Source organism: Canis lupus, chromosome 21 (genome assembly GCF_011100685.1).
Source record: "Canis lupus familiaris isolate Mischka breed German Shepherd chromosome 21, alternate assembly UU_Cfam_GSD_1.0, whole genome shotgun sequence".
Lineage (NCBI taxonomy): Eukaryota > Metazoa > Chordata > Mammalia > Carnivora > Canidae > Canis > Canis lupus.
In genome coordinates, this window is record NC_049242.1 from 33,624,522 (window position 1) to 33,647,465 (window position 22,944).

General features: G+C 36.5%; 1 protein-coding gene across 2 annotated transcripts in view; it reads right to left on the minus strand.

Moving 5' to 3' along the window:
- The window catches only part of SBF2 (SET binding factor 2), a 454,973-nt gene that overhangs the window by 16,161 nt on the left and 415,868 nt on the right, over positions 1 to 22,944 (minus strand). For both annotated transcript variants that reach the window (XM_038569025.1, XM_038569026.1), the window contains 4 exons: positions 18,374 to 18,558; positions 14,732 to 14,908; positions 12,535 to 12,636; positions 11,659 to 11,844 (listed from right to left, as the gene is read on the minus strand). In XM_038569025.1, the coding sequence (XP_038424953.1) occupies positions 11,659 to 11,844; positions 12,535 to 12,636; positions 14,732 to 14,908; positions 18,374 to 18,558 (650 nt within the window). The remainder of the gene's footprint in view (positions 1 to 11,658; positions 11,845 to 12,534; positions 12,637 to 14,731; positions 14,909 to 18,373; positions 18,559 to 22,944) is intronic.

Genomic DNA, 22,944 nt, shown 5'->3' on the forward strand with positions numbered 1-22,944 from the left:
TGAGGTTAAAGACCAATATACCCCCAAACTAGGGTTATTAGGTCTATTCGAAGTAGAAAAGAAGATATTGAACAATTTTTTAAAAAAACTCTAGTGGGGCGTCTGGGTGGCTCAGTGGTTGAGTGTCTGCCTTCAGCTCGGGGCGTGATCCTGGGGTCCTGGGTTCAAGTCCCACATTGGGCTCCCTGCAGGGAACCTGCTCTTCCCTCTGCCTGTGTCTTTGCCTCTCTCTCTCATGAATAAATAAATAAACAAATCTTAAAAATAAAACCAAACTCTTTAGCCACAGTTTAAGAAACAAGCATGTAAAGATTTCTTCCATGGGGAAAAAAAAAAAAAATCACACTGACCTGAATGCTGGATTGATTAATAATATCTGGATAACCACATCTGGAATCTGATATTAAGAAACAGGGGGAAGTATCTATTTAGATCCTCTGCCATTTTTAATTTTTTTTTTAAATCACTGAGTTGTAGGAGTTCTTTATATATTGTGGATATGAACCCCTTGTCAGATAGACGATTAACAAATATCTCCCATTCAGTAGGTTGCTCTTTCATTTTGAGGTTTCCTTCACTGTGCAGAAGCTTTTTGTTTTTTTTTAATTTTTAAAAAATTTTTAAATTTATTTGTGATAGTCACACACAGAGAGAGAGAGAGAGAGAGAGGCAGAGACACAGGCAGAGGGAGGAGCAGGCTCCATGCACCGGGAGCCCGATGTGGGATTCGATCCCGGGTCTCCAGGATCGTGCCCTGGGCCAAAGGCAGGCGCTAAACCGCTGCGCCACCCAGGGATCCCTGTGCAGAAGCTTTTTGGTTTGATGTAGTCCCATTTATTTTTGTTTTTGCTTCCCTTGTCTTTGGAGTCTTCTAGGAATTTTATAGTCTCAGGTCTTACATTCTAGTCTTTAATCCATTTTGATTTAATTTTTGTGTATGGTATATGACAGAAGTCTAGTTTCATTCTTTGCACGTAATTGTCCAGTTTTCCTATTTGTTGAAGACTACCCTTTCTCCATTTTATGTTCTTGGCTCCTTTGTTGTAAATTAATTGTCCATATATGTGTGGGTTTATTTCTGGGCTCTCAATTCTGTTTTTTGAAATGTCTTTTTGTCATAATGAGAAATGAAGACCGGATTGTATTTGCCCAACAAAATCTGGTACTTAGATTTCCAGTAAAAAAGAAAAATTATACTTTCTCCATTTAGTCCTATCTCCCAGGGACTCAGTTTGTCTAGTTCACTGGCTTTTTTCCTCCTTGTCAATGGGACACCTAGATTCTTCTGTTGTAAAGTACCACAGTGGTTTCCAAAAAGCACAATCTACATGCTTCCTTCTTCTTCTAAGTATTGTTTCATCCTTTATTTAATTTCTATTTTAAAAATTTTTTAAGTTTTAATTTTTAAAAAGATTTATTTTAGAGAGAGAGAGAGTGCGTGTTGGCGCGTGTGAGTGGCAGTGAGTAGAGGAAATGGGAGAGAGAGGCAGTGAAGTGGACTCTGCATGAACTCAAAGCCCAATGTGGCCTGATGTGGGCCTGATGTGGGGCTCGATCCCAGGATGCTGAGATCATGACCTGAGCTGAAACCAAGAGTAGGAGGCTTAACTGACTGAGCTACCCAAATGCCCTATTGTTTTAACAGAAAGCCAAGAGACTTTCTCCAAGGACTTAAGATATGGGCAATAAGTGAGAGTTTAGAGGTGTATTAGCCATAAGATTTTTTTCTTTCTTAACAGCTTTAATGAGGTATAATTGACATACAAAAGCTGCACGTAAAGGGCATAATTTGATACATTTTGACATATGTACAAAACTCTGAAACCTTAATTCATAATTAAGATAATGAACATATTTATAACTCCTAAATGTTTCATTGTGCACCCTTTGCCTGCCTCTTTCTGTACCCTTCTCTTAAGCAAACACTGATTTGCTTTTTGTCACTATAGATTAATTTGCATTTACTAGAACTTTATATAAATGGAATCATAAGTATATATTCTTTTTTTTGTATGCCTTCTTTCATCGAGCATAACTCTTTGAGATGCAAGCATGTTGTTGGGTTATCAGTAATTTCTTTCTACAGCTAGGTAGTATTTCATTGTATGGATATACCACAATTTGTTTATTTATAGCTGTGAATGGACATTGAGTTGCTTCTGGGTTTCTGGTTATTACATATAAAACTGCTATGAAGAGTTATATACAAGTCTTTGTATGGGCAAAAGCTTTCATTTCTCTTGCATAATGGCCTAGAAATGGAATGAGGAATCGTATGGTAGGTAGGTATATTTAACTTTAAAAAAAATGGCCAAACCATTTCCCCAAATAGTGGTACAATCTTGTATTCCTACCAGCAGTGTTAGATAGTTCTGGTTCTTCCATGTCTCATCTATACTTGGGGTCATCAGTTGAAAATATTTTGCTCATTAAAATAGGCATGTAGTGGTCTCTCACTGTGATTTTAATTTGCATTTCCTAATGACAAATGATGTCAAGTATCCTTTCAGGTGCTTATTTGCCATCTGTACATCTTTGGTAAAGTCAGTACAAATATTTTGCCCATAAAAAAACAGGTTCAGGCACCTGGGTGGCTCAGTGGTTGAGTGTTTGCCTTTGGCTCAGGTCATGATCCTGGGTTCTGGGATCAAGTCCCGCATTGGGCTCCACGCTGGGAGCCTGCTTCTCTGTCTGCCTATCTCTGACTCTATGTGTCTCTTATGAATAAATAAATAAAATCTTAAAAAAATAGGTTGGTTGTTTTATTACTGAGTTTTAAGAATTTTTAAAACAATTTAATTAATTTATTTAGAAGGAAGAGTGTGAGGACATGAGCGGAGGTGATAGGAGTGATGGAGGAGGGACAGAGGGAGAGAGTGGGAAGCAGACTCCTTGCTGAGTAGGGAGCCTGACACTAGGCTTGCTCCTAGGACCCTGAGATCATGATCTTAGCCAAAGGCAGATGCTTAACCAACTGAGCCATCCAGGTGCCCCAAGAATCTTGAGTTATTCTGAATACAAGTTCTTTAAGCAGACATATGATTTGTCTTTTAATTTTATTAATAGTGATTTTTGAAGAACAAAAGTTTTAAATTTTGACAAGGTCTAATTTATGAATTTGTTCTTTTATAAATAATGCTTTTGGTATTGAATGTAAGATACCCTTGCCTAACCCAAGGTCACAAAAATTTCTTCCTATGTTTTCATCCAGATGTTGTATAATATTAGGTCTTAGATTTAGGTCTATGATCCCTTCTGAATTAAATTTTATATTGGTGCTAGGTTTGGATCAAAGTTTTTTTTTTTTTTAATTTGTTTTTGGACCTAAAAATCCAATTGTCTGGCACTATTTGTTGAAAAGACTATCCTTTCTCTACCAATGTCTTTTGTACCTTCATTGAAAAGTCAGTTTTCTATATATCACATATAGTGTGGGACTATTTCTGGACTCTATTCTGTTTCACTGACCTATCTTTACACCAATTATCACACAATCTGGATTACTGTAGTTTTATAATAAAATTAGATAGTGCTAGTTCTTTTTCAAGGTTGTTTTGGCTATTCTAAATTCTTTGCATTTCCATATGGATTTTATGTACTTATTTATTCATGAGAGACACACAGAAAAAAGGCAGAAACATAGGCAGATGGAGAAGCAGACTCCTTGCAGGGAGCCCGATGTGGGACTTAATCCTGGGACCCTGGGATTATGCCCTGAGCTGAAGGCAGATGCTCAACCACTGAGCCACCAGGCATCCCTACATATGGATTTTAGAATGAGCTTGCCAATTTCTACAAAATAGCCACCTGGGCATTTGATTGTGGCTGTACTGACTCTTTAGATCAATTTGTGGATACTGATATTTCAACAATATTGAGCCTTCTGACCCATAAACAAGAGGTATTTCTTGATTTATTTAGGCCTTTAATTTCACTCAGTAATGTTTTGTACTTTTCAATGTCTAGGCCTTTAACATATTTTGTTAGATTCCACCCATGTTTTTTGATACTATTGTAAAGATAATAATCTTTACATTTTAATTTTCAAATATTTCATTGCCAGTATGTGGAAGTACTAGTAATTTTTGTATATTGATCATGTATTCTGTAGCTTTGCTAAATCCACTTATTCAAGTAGTTTTTTGTAGAGTCCATAGACAACCATGTTGTGTATGAATAAACAAAATTTCACTTCCTATGTGGATGTCTATATTATTATTTTCTTGCCTTGCTGCATGGGTAGGATCTTTATTTAGTACAATGTTGAATAGAAGTGGTGAAGCAAACATCCACATCTTGTTTCTGATCATAGGGGAAAAGTATTTTGTCTTTCACTATTATGATGATGTCAGCTGTAGGTTTTTTTTTTTTTTTAAGTTTTTATTTATTTATGATAGAGAGAGAGAGAGAGGCAGAGACATAGGCAGAGGGAGAAGCAGGCTCCATGCACCGGGAGCTGGACGTGGGATTCGATCCTGGGTCTCCAGGATCACGCCCCGGGCCAAAGGCAGGCGCTAAACCGCTGCGCCACCCAGGGATCCCGGTTTTTTTTTTTTTTTTTTTTTTTAAGATTTTTATTTATTTATTCATGAAAGACAGAGAGAAAGAGAGAGAGAGAGAATGAGAGGCAGAGACACAGGCAGAGGGAGAAGCAAGCTCCATCAGGGAGCCCAATGTGGGACTTGATCCTGGGACTCCAGGATCATGCCCTGGGCTGAAGGCAGGAGCTAAACTGCTGAGCCACCAAGGGATCCCCCTCAGCTGTAGGTTCTTAAAAAACAGATACTATCTAGAGTTTGAGCCAGTTCCCTTCTATTCCTAGTTTCCTGAATGTTTTTACAAGGAATGGATATTATATTTCCTCAAATGCTTTTTTGCATCTCTTGGGATGACCTTATGATTTTTCTTTTTTAGTTTCTTAATATGGTGAATTATTTTGATTGATTTTGAATGTGAAACCAACTGTGCATTCCTGGGATAAATGCCACTTGACCATGGTATATTATCTCTTAAATATATTGTTGGATTTGATTTGCTAAAATTTTGTTTAGAAAATTTGAATATTGATCAGAATAGATACTGGTCTATAGTGTTCTTTTGTTGTCTTTGTCAGGCCAAGGTAACGCTGGTCTCATAGCCTGAGGTGAGAAGTATTCCCTTTTTTTTTTTTTTTTTTTGAGAAGTATTCCCTTTGCTTCAATTTGCTGGAAGACTTTATATAGAACTGCTATTCTTTCTTCCTTAAATACTTGGTAGAATTAACCAGTGGAACCACCTGGGTCTGAAGTTTTCAGTGTGGAAAGATTTTAGCTACAATATCAATTTCCTTAATAGACATGGGCTTATTCAAATTATGTATTTCTTCCTGAGTGAGTGTGGTAGGTTGTGTCTTCCAAGGAATTTGTCCATGTCATCTAAATTGTTGATTTTATTGGTGCAAAACTTCATAATATTCTCTTACGGTCCTTTTAATATCTGTAGAATCTGTAGTGATGTCATCTTTCTCATTTCTAATACTGGTATTCTGTGTCTTTCTTTGACCAGTCTGGCTAGAAGTTTAACAATCTATTGATCTTTTCAAAGAACAGCATTTGGTTTCATTATTTTTCTGTGCTGTTGGCCATAAGATTTTTGGAACCTAAAGGCAAACCTGTTTCAAATAAACTTAGTCTTATTTTATTATGTAGAATTGGAAATGATAGGCATCTCCGTCTATAAATTAATTCTATAGGAGCTTTTCCCCAAATATGCTCATGAATAGAATTTTAGGCCTTTCTCAGGCATCATCTGGATTCTGTTGTCCAAAATAACTTTTTATTTATCTTGATGGAAGATAAAAATATACAGATTTAAAAGATGAAGCTATGTGAGGTATTTTAGTTTTGTTTTCCATTATGGATTGAAACCTGCCAATTTTCCTTATTTATAAGAAGAGAATCTGAAAAGGAATTTGGAGACACAGGAATTTATAGGGGTCTTATTTTTTGCCCATATGTCATTAAGTACTTTATAAAATTTAAAGGCCCATAAAATAAGCTATGACTCAAATCCCAGGAAAGATCAACATTTTGGGAATAAAATATAGTAAGTTAACATTGGATTTTGCTTTGGAGAATTAGAAATGTTAAGCTATAAGAGACCTTATATAGAATGGCATCAATATTGGAAAAACTGTGGGTATGGTAGACACACCCTAGAAAAATAAGTAATTAATGTTAGTTTTTGTTATTTCAAGATAAAGATTTAACAAACATTAACTGTGCAGTTTCTACTGTGCCAATCACTTTACATAAGATTTGTAATCCTTCTGATAGCTATCTATGTATTCATGTATCTATCTAGAAACCAAAGCACCTGAGAGGTTAAATAATTTGTTAAGGATCAAAAATTAGTAAGTTAAGACTGATATATAAATTCAGATTTATTTTATGGGCTCAAAATATTTAAACTCAGACTTATTTTATGGGTTCAAAATATTAAAGCCCTAATGCAAAATTGCTTTGTTATAAAACAGCTTGGATTACATCAATTTTTGCCAGTTTTCAAATGGATGGGAAGCAGGAAGACACCAGAAACTTTGAATATACCATTAATCCATTAACTGCAGTTATTTTGCCAATATTAATGGATACATTTTAGAGTAACCAAACTGTGTGAGGGCGGTGTGGCTCCTCACACATGTGCGCACAAGGAAAGTTCATATCTTCAAGAGACAAATAGCTTTTCTTATTAGAATAGGACCTAGCATAGTGCCGGCATATGTATGGTAACCGTGAGACCATATCACACAACCAGACCAGAGTGAGTCAATTTACAACTTGAATAAACTTCAAAAGCAAAGTTATAACTCTTATTTGTTTTTCTCAAAGTAGGAAATAATGAAAAAGTCCTAAGATACACTCAAAGATTTACTCTAATGTTGAAATAGAGGAGATGCTTTCCTATACTTCATGTTTTCATTCATATTATACATGTCTGTTCCCTTGGTATTATATTTTAAAAATAAATTTTAGGTAAAAATTGTATTTTTGTATTTTGGATATATTTCTTTTTGAATTTGGTTCAACTATTTTAAGAAAAGGAAGCATCCTGTAATGATATCACTTGAATTAAGCCAATTTCTTTTAGAAGCAACAAAAATTTGCCAGATGTTGCTATTATGAAACAGTGATCTAGCATTTATAATTCATCTGACACCTGGATATACTGGCGTAAACAATGGCTTTTTATATGATGAGGCAGTTCTAATTTAAGATCAGTACTTCATCTGTTTTCTTTGTAACCCTATTAGTACTAATGGACAAGTCTAGGCAAATTTCCATAGACTGCCTTTTGGCATTCAGCGTGTTAGAAATGGTTAACAAGCAGTGAACACATTCCACCTGGGAGTTTTGCTTATTGCTGTGTAATTTTGCACATTAAAAAAATTTTTTTTTAATGTTGGGCCTGGCTCTGTTTTGTGCCCCTGCGAAATTAAGGACAGTGGTAGTTCGAATTGTCTGGCAAAAGCTGGAGTCATGTAAAGCACTGGTGTTCACTTGAAAGGTATTCAAAGAAGGCGTTCTCTAATGCCTAAAACTAGTATGTAGAAGATGATGAAATACTACCTTATAATTAAGTCAGCAAGAGTCAGAAGCACTATTTGTTAACTAGTCTTCTATAGTCTTCTGTTTTTGAATGAATAAACAATCCCTTTTCAGCATGAAGTAATTTGCTTCACCAAAGCTGATACCTATCATAGCCAAGCATTCTTTAAATACTGCAATTAAGGTCATATGCTACTTTGCCATGACTTGCCTGCACTCAGGTTGTTATATGAAAGGGTACTAAGGCAAAAGAGGTTCAGAAAACTTTTGAAAATTCATATTTTAGTTTGAAAAATTTTAACATTGGGGCACCTGAGTGGCTCTGTCAGTTTGGTGTCCAACTCTTGATTTCAGGGTCATGATCTTGGGGTTATGAGATTTGAGTCCTGTGTCAGGCTCCGTGCTCAATGGTTAGTCTACCTCTCTCTCTCCCGCTGCCCCTCTTCCCATTCACACACACACACTCTCTCTCTGAAATAAATAAATCTTAAAAAAAAAATCTATAAAAAATTTTAATGTGGTATAATCAGATCTGAATTAATGCTAAAGGAGTCTTTAGGCTCCAAACAATATTATTTTCTACAGTTTCTGAGGCATTCACCTACAAATAACTGAGCTGTCACTAAAGCTCAATTTATATAGGGCATTTGAATTTTAACTCATTATTTGTTTATTTATTTTAATTTAAATTTTTTTTAGATTTTATTTATTTATTCTTAGAGACACACACACAGAGGCAGAGACACAGGCAGAGGGAGAAGCAGGCTCCATGCAGGGAGCCTGACTTGGGACTTGATCCCGGGTCTCCGGGATCATGCCCTGGACTGAAGGCAGCACTAAACTGCTGAGCCACACCAGCAGCCCTTAACTCATTATTCAAAATAAAAAGTTACTAGAAATTAAACATACACCCTAAGATATTTTAGATAACACTACATTGTTTTAGCTTCTATTGTAATGTATTCTAAAGACAACAGGAATTTATACTTTCATTTATATTAAGATTTATTTATATCATTTAAGGGGTACTCACAAAATACAGGTTACTTTCCAATTCTAGACTACTTACACTTCTACCCACCCCTAATAATAAAATATAAGTATTATATTTCAAGTAATTATTATTACGCTTGGGGTGGAATGATGTCATTTTCGAGGACAGTATGTCTTCTGTGAGACCCTCCCATCTCTTACTGATTGTGAGTGGACTCTTTTGCTGACTCTCATGTTTAGGTATGCAGAATTTTGCAAGTTTAGCATGGATATTTAACATATTTAATAACGCATTTAACTTAAACCAAATCCAGCCATACAAACTTAGCTGCCCTCCAACTCTCCCTTAATTAAAGGAAAGGATTTTTTATAAGGTAGAATAACCTAAAATGAGGTGGGGAGAATGGAAAGGGAAACAGTAGCAGGTCAAGAAAATTCAGTACATTTATGAACAATGGAAAATAGAATATAAGAATAGCAATAAATGATAGAAGATGAGAAGCTACATTGGAATGCTTGTAGGATGAAAATGATTTGAGAAGGTGACAGCTTGCCCTGTCTCAGAAAGGCTCAGGACTCAGAGGCCCAATAACTCAGTAACATATACAGAGGTGAAATGGGAGCCAAAAATGAGGACTAGGTTAAGTCTATAGAGGAAGTGGTGAGATCTCCAGGGTCCTCTCCTACCCCATGCAGTCATGTGATTACCTTCTTGAAAGCAAGGGATTAGAAATTTGTCCTCTGGAAAAACCAAACTAGATGAGCTCTGGACTTGGGAACAGTAGGCACAACTGGGTTCATGAGGAGGCTTGAAACTGAAAATAGCATAGAAAAAGAAGGATCTCCCTGGACCTATTTCCTGCCCTATTTCTAAAAAGCAGGCAGCCAGCTTATAAGTATTCTCTGGGCACCAGACTGACAAATTTTTCTCTGGAAAAACTAGAGAGCTGTTTTTTTTTTTTTTTTTTTTTTTTCTGGAACTCCAGTTAACTGAGATGTTGGACTTACTAATTAAAATTTTGTTTTTCTGGGGGATCCCTGGGTGGCTCAGCAGTTTAACGCCTGCCTTTGGCCCAGGACTCAATCCTGGAGTCCCAGGATCAAGTTTCACATCAGGCTCCCAGCATGGAGCCTGCTTCTCCCTCCTCCTGTGTCTCTGCCTCTCTCTCTCTATGTCTATCATAAATAAATAAATAAATCTTAAAAAAATTTTTTTTTTGTTTTTCAGGTTCATTGATATATAATTTACATATAATAAAATCCTCCTATTTACACCATACAGGTTAGTTTTGGTCATTGTATACATTGTGTGATCACCAGCACAATTAGTATAGTTCCCTTATCCTAAAACGTTTGCTCACGCCCCTTCATGGTCCCTGACCACTGGTCCCAAATGACCACTGATATGTTTCTGTCACAATAGTTTTGCCTTTTGTAGAATTTTCTATAAATGAAATCATATATAGTATGTAGTTGCTTATACCTGCCTCCCCATACCTCTGCCAGTTTTACCAAGAAATACTTGACATATGTCATTGTATAAGTTTAAGGTAGACAGCTTAGTGCATTTGGTAAGCAATGTAAGGCAATAAGCAAGATAATAAGAAGTGCTTTCATGAAGAATTCGTATGGTTCATCTATCTAGATGTGAGAAAAAGATCCTTGTGCCTCTCCTTTGGTATCAGTTAAGCTTTCTGTTTCAGAGACAATGGGCTCCAAATGCCTCCCTCATCTATCTGCCAAAAGAAGTACAAAATAAAAAGGCTCATATTCAAATAGTAAACAAATATACCTTTTGCTGCAAAGATTTAAAACATAAGCTCAATCCTACAGCCAGCTTCTCTGGATGATGTTCGGACAGAATTAACTAAAATTATTCAATAGATCTTTTCTTAAGAAGCTGATTAGAGCAGTCAAAAACAACCACCAGAATGTGTGTATATGGGGGATGGGGTCGGGGGTCGGAGATGGAAAGTCACTGCTAATGGGTATAGAGTTTCTTTTTTCTTTTTTTTTTTTTTGAGTTTCTTTTTTGGAGTGGTAAAATGTTCTAAAATTGATTGTGGCAATTATACAACTTTGTGAATATACTAAAACTATTGAATTATATACACTTTAAATAAATGAAAAATTATGTAGTGAATTAATAAAGTTGATCAAATGATAAATAGAATAAAAAAAAACCAAACCAAAACAAAACCTCTTTAGAAGACCTAGTTTTAGTACTGGTTCCTGAAAACATTTCCATCTTTCCTTCCAATAGATACCCGAGGACAATCTATTTCCAAGAGGCTCATGGTTCTGACAAATATGTCTGACATGCCAAAACACATTCATTGTTATGGTACAGATGAAGTAAAGTTGGAGATGTCAACACTGCTTTTCCTAGGCCAATTTAGCAAACCCGGTGCCATGTAATTCTCAAGCCCAATTCTGATTCAGGCCCCATTAGGAAGTTTGTAACTGATGAGGCTTGAGGGAGCCTGTAGAGCATTCACATCTTCCCCATTCCCCTGCTCCCACTGGGTATGACTGGATTATATACCTGGGTTTCTGTCTGGTCTCTGATTAGCCCTGATTAAGTCACTGAGTAGAATCGAGCCAGTGTTCTCAACCTCACAGGCTTGCCTGATTGGGCCCTGATTCTTTCTCAGGGGTTAAGCTCCACCTTCCATATTCCTAGGCACAAGCTAACATCCTCCAGAATGGGGATGAGCACCTGCTGGATTTCAGGCCCTGTCATCACTTAGAGATTTTTGCTGTTTTATCATAGATCAAACCTTCCTGAACGACAAACCCAAGTTTACTCCTCTTCTTGGGAGATGATAAGTTAGAGTGCTGGCTACTTCACATGGGGGCCAGCCAGTAGCTAACTCAGCTATCCTAGATTCAGAAACCAACTAGTTTTTTTTTTCCTTCTCTATTCCCAGGAATCCACTGCTAAGATTTCAGCAAGCCTTATGGCTGAGTCCATCAGAATCATGACATGAAGATACCTGGCACAGCACTGCTATGCTCAATAAATGTTAGTTCTTTTCTTTCTTTCATATCAAGTCAATTTAAAGTCTGCTCTACTTACCTGGTGTACACAGTCTAAGAACTGCAGGAAGACTGGAGTAAAACCACTACCCTGACAATTGAGGGTCAAGCTGCTCCGCTGATTGAATTTATGACCAAAAGAGAGCCATTCTTTTTCCACCAACATCCGAAAGCCTTCAAGTGTCCTATAAAAGGGATCACTGAGTAACTGAACCAGGGATGTCACCTAGGACACAAGCAGGATGGATACATTACTTTCGGTCCTGAAAAAATTTTGTTACTAAGACAGGCAAAGTTACCATAACAGCAAATTTGTTCACTAGCTGCTCCAGGACAGCCAATCAAATTAATTCTGCAAACTTCCAGTAAAAACTAAAACTCAAACTCATTTTGGCTACATGTTTTCTTTCAGGGAATTATGATTTTAATCTTTACCTAACCAGTTTGCTGACTATAGTCCCCTCCTGCAGGTTAATTAATAAGGCTAGAGGATCAGTTCCAACCTATTATCTACTTTTTGGCAGATACAGATTAATGTCTTACATAGTTTATATTTATACCCTTTTTTTACTCTACAGTGGATAAAGGAGGAGCTTATTGAAAGCCAGGGAAAGGACTGACAAAACCCAGGAAGGATGGTCCATGTCCTACCCTCTGATCAACGGCTCCATTTGTATGCTTGCATGGTGTATCTGTCATGAGGGAGCCAGATGCCCTGGACCAGAGCTCCAGGATATGTAGTGCCTGGAAGCTCAGGGCACAAAACTTTCTGATGGATTTGGTGGTTTTTAACATAGGACTTTGTCCATAAACACATTAGTCATTATACAAAAGATTCATCTGCAGGATTTAAAAACAACTGAATTTAAATATAAATCTAAAACTAAGTATCTGAAACTATGTTTTAATCATTTACTTGTGCAGTGATGTCCCAGCCTTCCTCCAAACAGACCAAAACTGAGGAACCATTCTCAAGTACTTCTGATACAACCACAGCCAGCTGCATTATCCTGTGAAGCTAAGAGATAGGAAAGGAGGCCACAATTAGACCAGGCACTTTCTGAACACCAAGAACAGACAGACTCATTATCAACCTCAGATAATGAAACAAGTTAGGGATGAAGTATTTGGACAAAAGAATCATATAAGTTTTAAATGCTTAAAACTTTGTCAAAGTTTCTGATGGATTTGGTGGTTCTTTGTCAAAATCAAGATGAAACAATGACATAATTTAGAAGTAGACACATTTTAAAACAACATGTTCAAATGATAGACAATGAAATAAACTGACCCTACATGATCTCCCCAAAGTAGAAGAGCTATGTAACCCCATAGAGTGGAAAAGTCAGATTCTAAGTGGCCCTACCAACACAGTTATTGGATTTAAAATTTGTTTTTCTATGATATAATCGGTTCTATTTCAGATACTTTTAATTTTTCTGTAATTAGATAGGAGGATGGAGGCAGAACTCTGTGAATATACTAAAAAGCACTGAATTGTACACTTTAAAGGGCTGAATTTTTGACAAATAAATTTTATATTTTAAAAAAGACATTCTTATTTGTCTGCACTATATATTAAATGGAAAGAAAATTTATATTTGTGTTCAGCTTTTGAAGCCAACCCAAAAGACTCAAAGTCCCTAATGAACAACTAGGTTGTGAGCAGAGCATATAGATTCAAAACCAATTGTATATTATAGTTTAAAACTATTATAAGCATCTTTTGATATAAATTGTAGAATGAATCTGTCAACTAACATAAAACAAAATAAAATCCCCCATACTTTAAAGAGATCTGGGCTATTTTATACCTAGGAGCAAGGCACATGTCCTCTCCAGCAATGGGAAACTCCTTACTCCCTGTTCCTATAACATAGATATTACCAGGCCTGTATTCTCTTGGGCTTAGCATTTGCTCTGAGTTAACTTTTAAAATGCCAATATTCCAAGTGGGGCAATATTTTCCACTGACTTTAGTTACCAACTTCTGGTAAGGATCTATTTTGGAGTAAGAAGTAGGACACAGAATGTATCAGAAACACAGATAGTTTGGGGTTGGGGCTCATAGCTTTGGGATAGAAGGGAGTCTTGATCAGCTCCTTCCATGGGTATTCAAAAGTATCCTGAACTGCTATAATAGTCATCAACATACCCTGATCCAGATTTATAGCTAATTTTTTTTTTTTAAAGAGTTTAAGTATCTTGAGAATAGTCACTGCCTTAGGTACTCCCAATCATTTCCTGGTTTATGGAAAACAACTCTTTTTCCTCCTTAAGAGAGGCAGGAGGCTTGGAGACAGATAGGAACAGGAGATTAGAGGGGTTGGGAACTCCTACAGGGGGCAAAGGAATAATGGGCATAGCATCAGTGGCCTGAAGACAAGGCTGAAGGGTATACCGCGGAGATGCTCTTGGTTAAATGTCTGCATCAGTGTCTAAAACATGCATGTCATAAATACCTTTCTTCTGTGGTTTGGAAGAAATGTGGGTTATGTGTGCTGGAATACCTATTTCTCCTTAATTTCTTAATAAGAGTTTAATTAAAAACATCCCAAGCTTGACTGAGCTGACGAAAGGATATGCAGTTTTTCCTAAACCTTAGGTAAGTTTTAGGGTATCCAAAATGATTTTGGTGGCTGGTCTGAGGGTGATTCTAAAATCTAGACACATGGAAAAGGCAGAGACACATGGAAGGTAAGAAAGTAACAGGGAAAGGCTCTTGGAGTCATCAGATATCACATTCTGTCCTGGATCCTCACTCTGCTGATAACAGAGCAGGAGTCCTATAAATATTTTTCAATGATTAAATTTACTGCATATCAGAAAGTTTCCATCGAACAATAAAGATGTCCTCCTCCTCAGCAACCCATGAAGACCAAATTTTCAATTATAGAGAGATGAAAGCCCAGGGATGAAGAATTCTACCCCCTGCCATCTTCTATATCATATGGTTCCCTGAAACTGGAAAGTCTTTATGGAGGGCATACAGTAAGGGGAGAATGTCAGGTAGTGAGGGCACACAATATTTTTTCCTCCTCAAGTATCCATTCTGTTTATCTACTTGGACTTCTCTTTCTCTGAGTTATAGGACAAGCTGCTCCAGACATTACCTGTGGGAACCACTCAGAGTCTCCCAGGGCTTTCAGGAAGGTCACTTCTGAGTCAGTAGGAATGGTGCTTGGAACACAAGCCCTCATCAGTTTTTTGAAACTGGCTTTAACTTGTCGGATGTCATAAAATTCAACAGGAACAAACTCACAATTTAAAGCAAATTCTAACTTGAAGTTCTGTGGGTGAAGATGCAGAGAATTAGGCAGATGCAGTGCTATAGGTAAAAGAGCACTGTTTTTAACAGGGCAATACTTAATGATGCACAGTTAGTTGAGGCCAAGTAGCTACAGAGGTTGCAGAGGTCAGGAAAGTCAATCTTGTGTGGCTAATGTGTCAGTATTACTGGAAAGAGCCATTCAGTAAGGTCTTGTGGTTTGACTTGGCTTGCTGTCATTCTGAGAATTTGGAGAGGCTACTGGTAGGCTGGAACCTGATGGAATTCATAATACCATATATAAGCCAGTTATAAGGCCATGACCCTTGAAGCCTAAAGAGGAACCAATGACACGTGGACAGCATAATTAATCCAAAACTGTAAATTAAGTTTCCCCAAGATATACCCTGTAATGAAAAGGTAATATACTGTTGAGGTTCCAGAACTCTACAAATAAAAGTTTGTAGATATAGACATATAGACATATCTGTTTCTTATTATGCAAGTAAAACACAGTCATTGTAAAATGAAAAAAAAGTAGAGATTAACATTGAGAAGGAAATAAAAATCACTACCTCACTGCCCTAAGATTACTAATGTTACTGTTACTCTTTTAAAGCTAATAATACAAAATTTTATATATAGTAAATTCTGAAAGATTTTGTGATTTCTAGCACTGGGATAGTATTTTTTCCATTCAGTATGACACATGTATCAGTCTCTATTTATTTGAATACTTTTATAATTTACATCTTTAATCCATATGAAATTTATTCCACATGAGGTTGTATTTATAATTTAAAAATACTAAACTGATGGCCCTTTGGTCTATTTTGTTTTGATAATATAGTTGCCTAGTTCTCAAGATTGATTGATTGATTGATGATTTTATTTATTCATGTGAGAGAGAGAGAGAGAGAGGAGAGAGAGAAAGAGAGAGACAGGCAGAGAGACAGGCAGGGACACAGGCAGAGGGAGAAGCAGGCTCCATGCAGGGAGCCCGATGTGGGACTCGATCCCGGGTCTCCAGGATCACGCCATGGGCTGAAGGCGGTGCTAAACCGCTGAGCCACCCAGGCTGCCCTAGTTCTCAAGGTTTAAAAGTTCTCAACCTTTTCATGTCAAAGAATGAATTGGTTTTCTCATATTCTCTGTGCTTTCTTCACATTCTGCTAAAATTACTGTACTAGACTATTTGCTTTTCTAAGAGTAAAATTGGTTTCTGGAGATTGGGTGTATAACAGTATGAATGTACATAACACTACTGAACTGTATACATGAAGATGGTAATTTTATGTTATTTGTATTTTATCACAATTAAAAAAAAAAAACTCTGCCAAGAACTTATACATAGGGTCTGCTAATGTTTTATATTGGTTATTTCAGAGTATTTTTAAAAAGGTATATTATAGTTTTAAAATAAAAAGCAAAAAATCCTAATTCTTTTTTTTAAAATATCATTTCTAACATGTATCAAGAAAAAAAGTTTGTCTTAATAATCCCTCTTTTAAAAAGGAAGCTACCCTAAAGAAAAAATATAAAATATAAAATAAGACCCTACTGAATTGTATCTCAATAAAAAAAACTATATGCTTGTAAATGTGATTGCAATTTTACATACAGAAGATAAATATAAAAATTCAACAACATGGAATGCCATGTAGTGATGAAAGTAATTATGAAGACTATTACACGACATGGAAACATGTTCTTTAGATAAGAACTTAGTAGTATACACAAGTTCTTATCTGCTAGTTTTTTTTTTTAAACTTATAATAGATAAAAGATACTTTACTTTCCAGGAAAACCAGGTTTCTTTCCATTTCTCAAATGTACATGAACTAGGTATGCACATCTTATGAACCAGGAACTATTAACCATAGTGTTGACCAACACTAGGTCAAAAGGAATTTGTTTCTAAGTCTAAGGTATTGTAAATTGAAAAAGGTTAGCAAGGGCAATTCAAGATTATTTAGAATAGGTCATTCCCTACTTCCTTGCTTTCCTATATGTCTCCTTTGTGGGGAGAAGAAAGTGTTGGGTTACAACTAGACAGCACTGTGTTAGCCAGAATGTGGCGCACACCAGACAGATAAGGACCTACACTCTACAGATACAATTGAATAAATAAAAGGAAAACTTGAATGGAATATACAGAAACCCTAATAACCACTGTGCTGGGATAGTGGTATTATGTTTTTCAAAATATAATACTTTATGGATAAAAGAAAGAAGGAAGGAGAAAGGGAGGGAGAAAGAGGAGGAATAGTTGCAAGGAGTCAGTCTTTCTTACTCATATGTGCCTGATCACACAGCTCATCTGAAGACTGATGTGCAAAGGCAATGGCAGAGGTGAGAATTTAGGAGACAAAGCCTGGAGAGTGAATCAGGTTATGAATAAGTGGTGTGCTGAAGTGTGGAAAGTCTGTGCTCTGGGAAAGACGCTGGTGCCAAAGAGGCTGTACAGGCAACCCTGGATTACTGTTGAAAAGTGTTCCAACTATTTTCTGGATATAAAGTTATCTGCTGTATCAGAAGACACGTGTGCATACTTAAAAACTGAGTATTACCCAGCAGTTTCATGCCCTCTACCCTAAAGGTTGTGACTAAGTGATTGCAGCAGTCCTGGCAGTGGGAGAAGAGCTAGCAAAGACAGCTTGCCAGAGAAGAGATGACGCAATCACTGGCATCTTGAGAACCAAGCATGTGGGATCCTGCTCACAGCCCCTGCTCCATGGTTCAACAGAAGGTCTGTCTAGATTGCCCAGTGCTGACTAGAGTCAGCTAAACTTTGAGGGGATTTCTGACTTAACAAATACTTTTATTTCCCACAAACCTATCAGTGGTAATGTATTTTGTAATGTGTGCATTGCTAAAACAATCCCAAGGAATAGTTGCTTTTGGAGGCAGAGGTTATCTTTCCAATTTATAGGATCTGAGCATAATGAAGTTCTTTAGCATAATCATTTAAAAAAGACTAAAGTTGATTAGTATCTAATATTTTGAACTTTCTCACTTGTCTTAAGACATGTATCTCTATATATACAGCCTTGCAAAGTTTTTTAAAAATATAACTTAGAAAACAGTCTTGGCCTTTCCTTGTCTCCATATGTAGTGTCATGGTCTTCTTTTCACTCCTCTACCTTCCTGTAGCTTTCTTTATCAATAGGGATCTATTTTGCCAGGGGTACAGATACCTATGGAACTAAGACAAGGGAAAAACATACCCTGAATGAACCTTATTTCTTTTTTGACATACACTTCCTAATATTCCTGATGTTCGATTTTTTAATGATTATGAGTAAGTATATTTAGACATATATACATACATATATATGAACTAAAAATTTTTTTGAGACTGATTATTAACTCCAGGTTAAGAATCTATGCTGTAAAACAAAATTTCTAGGAAAGCTGGTTTGAAATAGGTTTTATAAACTTCCTTCATGTATCTGCAAAGCTTCTAAGTGAGGAAAAGAAATCTTACCCTTAGTTGAGACTTTTCACCAAATATATAAAGGGCTGCTTGGCGTTTCGAGAGCTGGTTTTGCAGGTAGGTGCTGTTACTAAAGGAGGCGGAGTGGTCCCTGCCTGCCAGTCGGGCACCAACATCAATGAAAGATGTTGGAGAGCTGATCAGGCGAGTGCTAGAGCGAAGACTTGCCCATACACCTTCACAAAAGCCAAAACGATTGAGTGAGATAATCTGATGTGGGAATGCCACTGAATAGGGAAAAGATGCATGCTCTGTAGGTACAGTTTTAGAAGTAATTGCAAGTTAATTCACCTAAGTATATATCATGGATCATATTGGTAATTTGTCGTTTACTTTTACAACATATAAGCACTATTCAATACAACATTTCCAAATCACACAATCTTAGGGTTGGAGGGACCTAAGAAATCACCCAAGTCAATCCTATTTTTGCATTTTGATGTAAAGTCAGTATTTATAAATGAATGCTGAGATCATAAATAGAAAGAGTGCACAGACACTAAAGAAACAAAAAATGTGGGCAGAAGGCAACAAAGAGATAACACGTAGTGACTCAGTTTCTCAGGGTTTTGTGAAAGAAGTAAGGAACACTCCTCTGCTTTAGCCAGTCAACACAACAAGAAATGGAGATTAAGTAATAAATTAGAACTTTACTATACCTATTAAAATCTAAGGGGATTTAGAATTAATATATATGTGTCATGCCAAAATGATAGAATTTTAACCCAGCAAAGATTATATTCTCACCTTTTTGTTCTAGTATTCATGAAAAATAGTAAGAAGTTATAAATTTAGTAATGTGCATTTCACTGATCCTTAGCTTTATTTAAAATTTCAGTCAAAAGCAGATGTCTCATATGTCGCCTAAGGGAAAGGCCAAAGCTAAGCTGCTAGAAGAATCTCATGTTATAAATTGACCTTAATTATATTAATTAGAAAAGTCAAGGATTTCTACATGCAAGTGAATACTCAATATTCAATATCCAAACACAAAGGCAAATACTAAGCCTCAAATTTTGAAAAACATTGTAGTACCTTAAAAATAACAGGGCCCCTCATAAATGTTCACATGGTGTTCATGCTCGTGATGGGGTCACTGGGGTACAGGCCACTGCCACTGCTTCCCTAAAGTTAGGTTTCTTCCCTAGATTTAGAAAGGCTTTAATATTTGCCAAATGTTAAATTAATCCATGTTTCTAGGTGACTGCAAGTCACCACAATAATGTTTGTCTCATCTGCTTCTCTCTTTATAAGCATTTATATGGTCAGGAGACCAGTTCCCAGGAAAAGGTGTTTTAGGTGATTTCTGCTTAAAAACATGGATGAATCTTTCTACATGACCTATGAGTTTGTCTTAGATATTATGGCAAGTGTTTATAAATGGAATCACAGAACAAATTCAGAATATGGGTGAAAATGAAGGACATAATTTGACAAACGAATGTGAAAAAAGTCACTTGTAACAAAAATGCTTTCATATGAAGATGGTTAAAAAAGAGTGACACATCAGGACAGATAATACAGTACCTTGATTATGGACTCTTCCCTTAGTTGAAGATTTGGGATTTGACTGAGTAAAACACTTATCTCTGTACCCATGCACTGGTAAGTGAGATTAAAGACAGAAGGAGGAATGAAATGTAGATAGCAGCAAACATCAGAGCAAATTGAGTAAGAGAAGAATAGGTTATTTAATTTTTGAGATTAAGTTAACACAGGGGGAAAATGTAAATATAATAAAAGTATAAATAGAAAATATGACTAACAAAAAGCTGCACAGTCACACAAAAAAGATGAACTGAGTGCCTGTTAAATGAAATTTCAGCTCCTGATTATAAATATTATAAGCACAATGAAATGGACAGCACAGCAGAGTGCCACTAACAAATTATACCAAATGGAATAAGCTTTTGAAGATTGTCATTTGGTGAGAAATAAATTTATATAAAATTAAAGAATTGAGGGTGGGGGGTAAATGTTAAGAATGCATTGGCCCTAGGATTTAAGGAAGCTGATTGGTTGGCAAATGCTACGTGTTATATAACACGTTTGTTCTTTGAGTAAAGTCATCACATCAGGAATGAAGCTCTAGTAACCATTTGGAATAACTAAGTGCATATTTCTGCAGTAAAGCATCAAGCAATGCCACACTATGCTTTTTTCTTTTCAATTTGAAATTACATTTATTTTTAATAGATAGTATGAGCAGCAAAAATTCATGATCCCGTGACAATCCCCAATGCCACTAAAAAATATAGCTTGTGATGATTGAGGTAATGACTTCTCCTAAAACCCCTACTTGCACCAAAATGATAGGCAGTATTAGAGATAATACTTTTGTAATTTGAGTAATATTGTTTTTTCCTGGCAGAAAAAAAGTGCCCTGTGACTATGGCAAACTTTACCTGGTAGTAACAAAAGTGGTGAGCAGTAGGTTACAGTTATATTATTTCTTGAGCAAAGAACTGCTCAAGTCAATTAAAGAAAATGATTCTGTATTTATTCAGAATTGAAAATGTTAACAGAGTATTATTAAGCTATATACTGCAAAACTGCATATCACATAATTTGATAAAAGGAAAATCATTAGCAGTGTTTTCATTTCTGCCTCACTCTGTCAGAAGCAGAAAATAAAGGGTATTAATGGCTTTAGTGGCCAAAGGAATTCAGAAAGCTAAGGGTTGGGTGCCTAGGTAGCTCAGTGGTTGAGCATCTGCCTTTGGCTCAGATCCTGGTCCTGGGGTCCTGGGATTGAGTCCCACATCAGGCTCCGGGCATAGGGCCTGCTTTTCTCTCTGCCTATGTCTCTACCTCTCTCTTGCTGTCTCTCATGAATAAATAAATAAAATCTTAAAAAAAAAAAAAAAAAGCTAAGGATTGCGGAGGCACTGGCTGATTGCACACAAGCAATTCTTTTGCAAGACAGAACAAGGACCATGGGACAACATGGTAAAGGCACAAGGCCTCCTGTGCTGGTCAGCTATTTATTTTCTGCTAAGGTTTTGAGCTTTCCTAAAGGAATATGGGATTCCTAAATGCTTATAGTGAAGTCTGATTGGTTGGTTCCTGATTCTGAGATGCTATTCCCTGAACACACACCAGTTTTGTATGTGGGGCCATTTGCCTAGAACAGATTCTCACACTCCTTTACCTGATAAACTCCCTAACTCTTAAGATCCAGGAAAAATGTGAACTCCTCTGAAAAGTATTCCTCACTGTCTCCAGAGTTGTAGAGAGCTCTATTTAAACTGTGATCACACTGCATAGTTTTATTCTACTAGATTTTGTGTTCCAAAGGGTAGGGACCTAATCCTATCTATTCTTGTATCCTTGCTGAGAGCCTAATATATAGGTACTACAAACAGTTGCGGATTATTTTCTTTTTGAAAATTGATACATTTGGAGCTGTTATGACCATTCTAATGTATCTTCAATTCTGATTATTTGCCCTGAGAGAATGAAAAGAAGGGTATTAAATAATAAAAAAAAATTAATCACTTCCCCAAATAGAGGCTCACTAATGAAAAACTGCCAAACGTTCATTACATAGCAGAAAATCAACAATGAGCAAATGGCCTTTAGTGACATGGGGCCAGCAGAGGGCTTTGAGAACTGTAAGCCATCTGGCAGTCATGTTATCCAAAGGCATTAGACCCCCCTTGGTGGTTTTTGTTTTAGTATATATACATTTTGCATCGTGACTTAGTTTTACCTGATATAATACATATTGTAATATAATATAAAATGTATTTTTAACTATGAATCATGATCAAAACAGTTTGCAAATTATTGGCCTAGACCTAGAGCATAAGTCTTCAATTTTCTTGCCTTGGGCCTGTGAGGAGCAACCTGGTTTAAGGTAATTTAAATGCAAATGTAGACTTTCTTCCCATCTCAGTGGAGTATTAGGCAACTATAACTAATAATCACAACAGCAATCATGGAACTAACATTTATTGAGTTCTTATTATGAACCAGTTACTAAGCTAAGTGCTTTACATACATTATTTCACTTATTCCTCATAACTACTCTAAAACTAGATACTATTTACTATCTGTACTTTATAGATGAGGACACTGAGCATTAAAAGGTTTCCTAAATTGTTTAATAATCACACATTAAGTGGTAGCACTGTGGTTTGAACCTGAATGTAACTGAATCAAACTCTTAGTGTCCTGTTGTGTAAGCAACCATGTGGTCCTGGAACTGTCCAGCAGGGTCTGGCTAAGGGGATTGCTTCAGGGAAGAAATATGCAGTTCATCCCACCCGGGGGAATGCACTGGTGTTCAAAACATGAGTGTTTCCTAAGCACTGGTATTGTTCCCTCCACTCTGTTCAGGCCAAAGGAGAAGAGGAAAAAGATACTTGGGTTGGATGTGGTGATGGATACTGAATTTATCAAGGTGGACTTATGACTAGCATGGTGCATGAGGTACAAGCTATATTCAGTGAATGCTGCATTGAAATGGACTGAACAATCCCAGTACCAGTTATGCTATTTGCTATGTGATCTTGGCCAAATCACTTCATTTCTCAGAGACTCTTAAAATACATATCCTA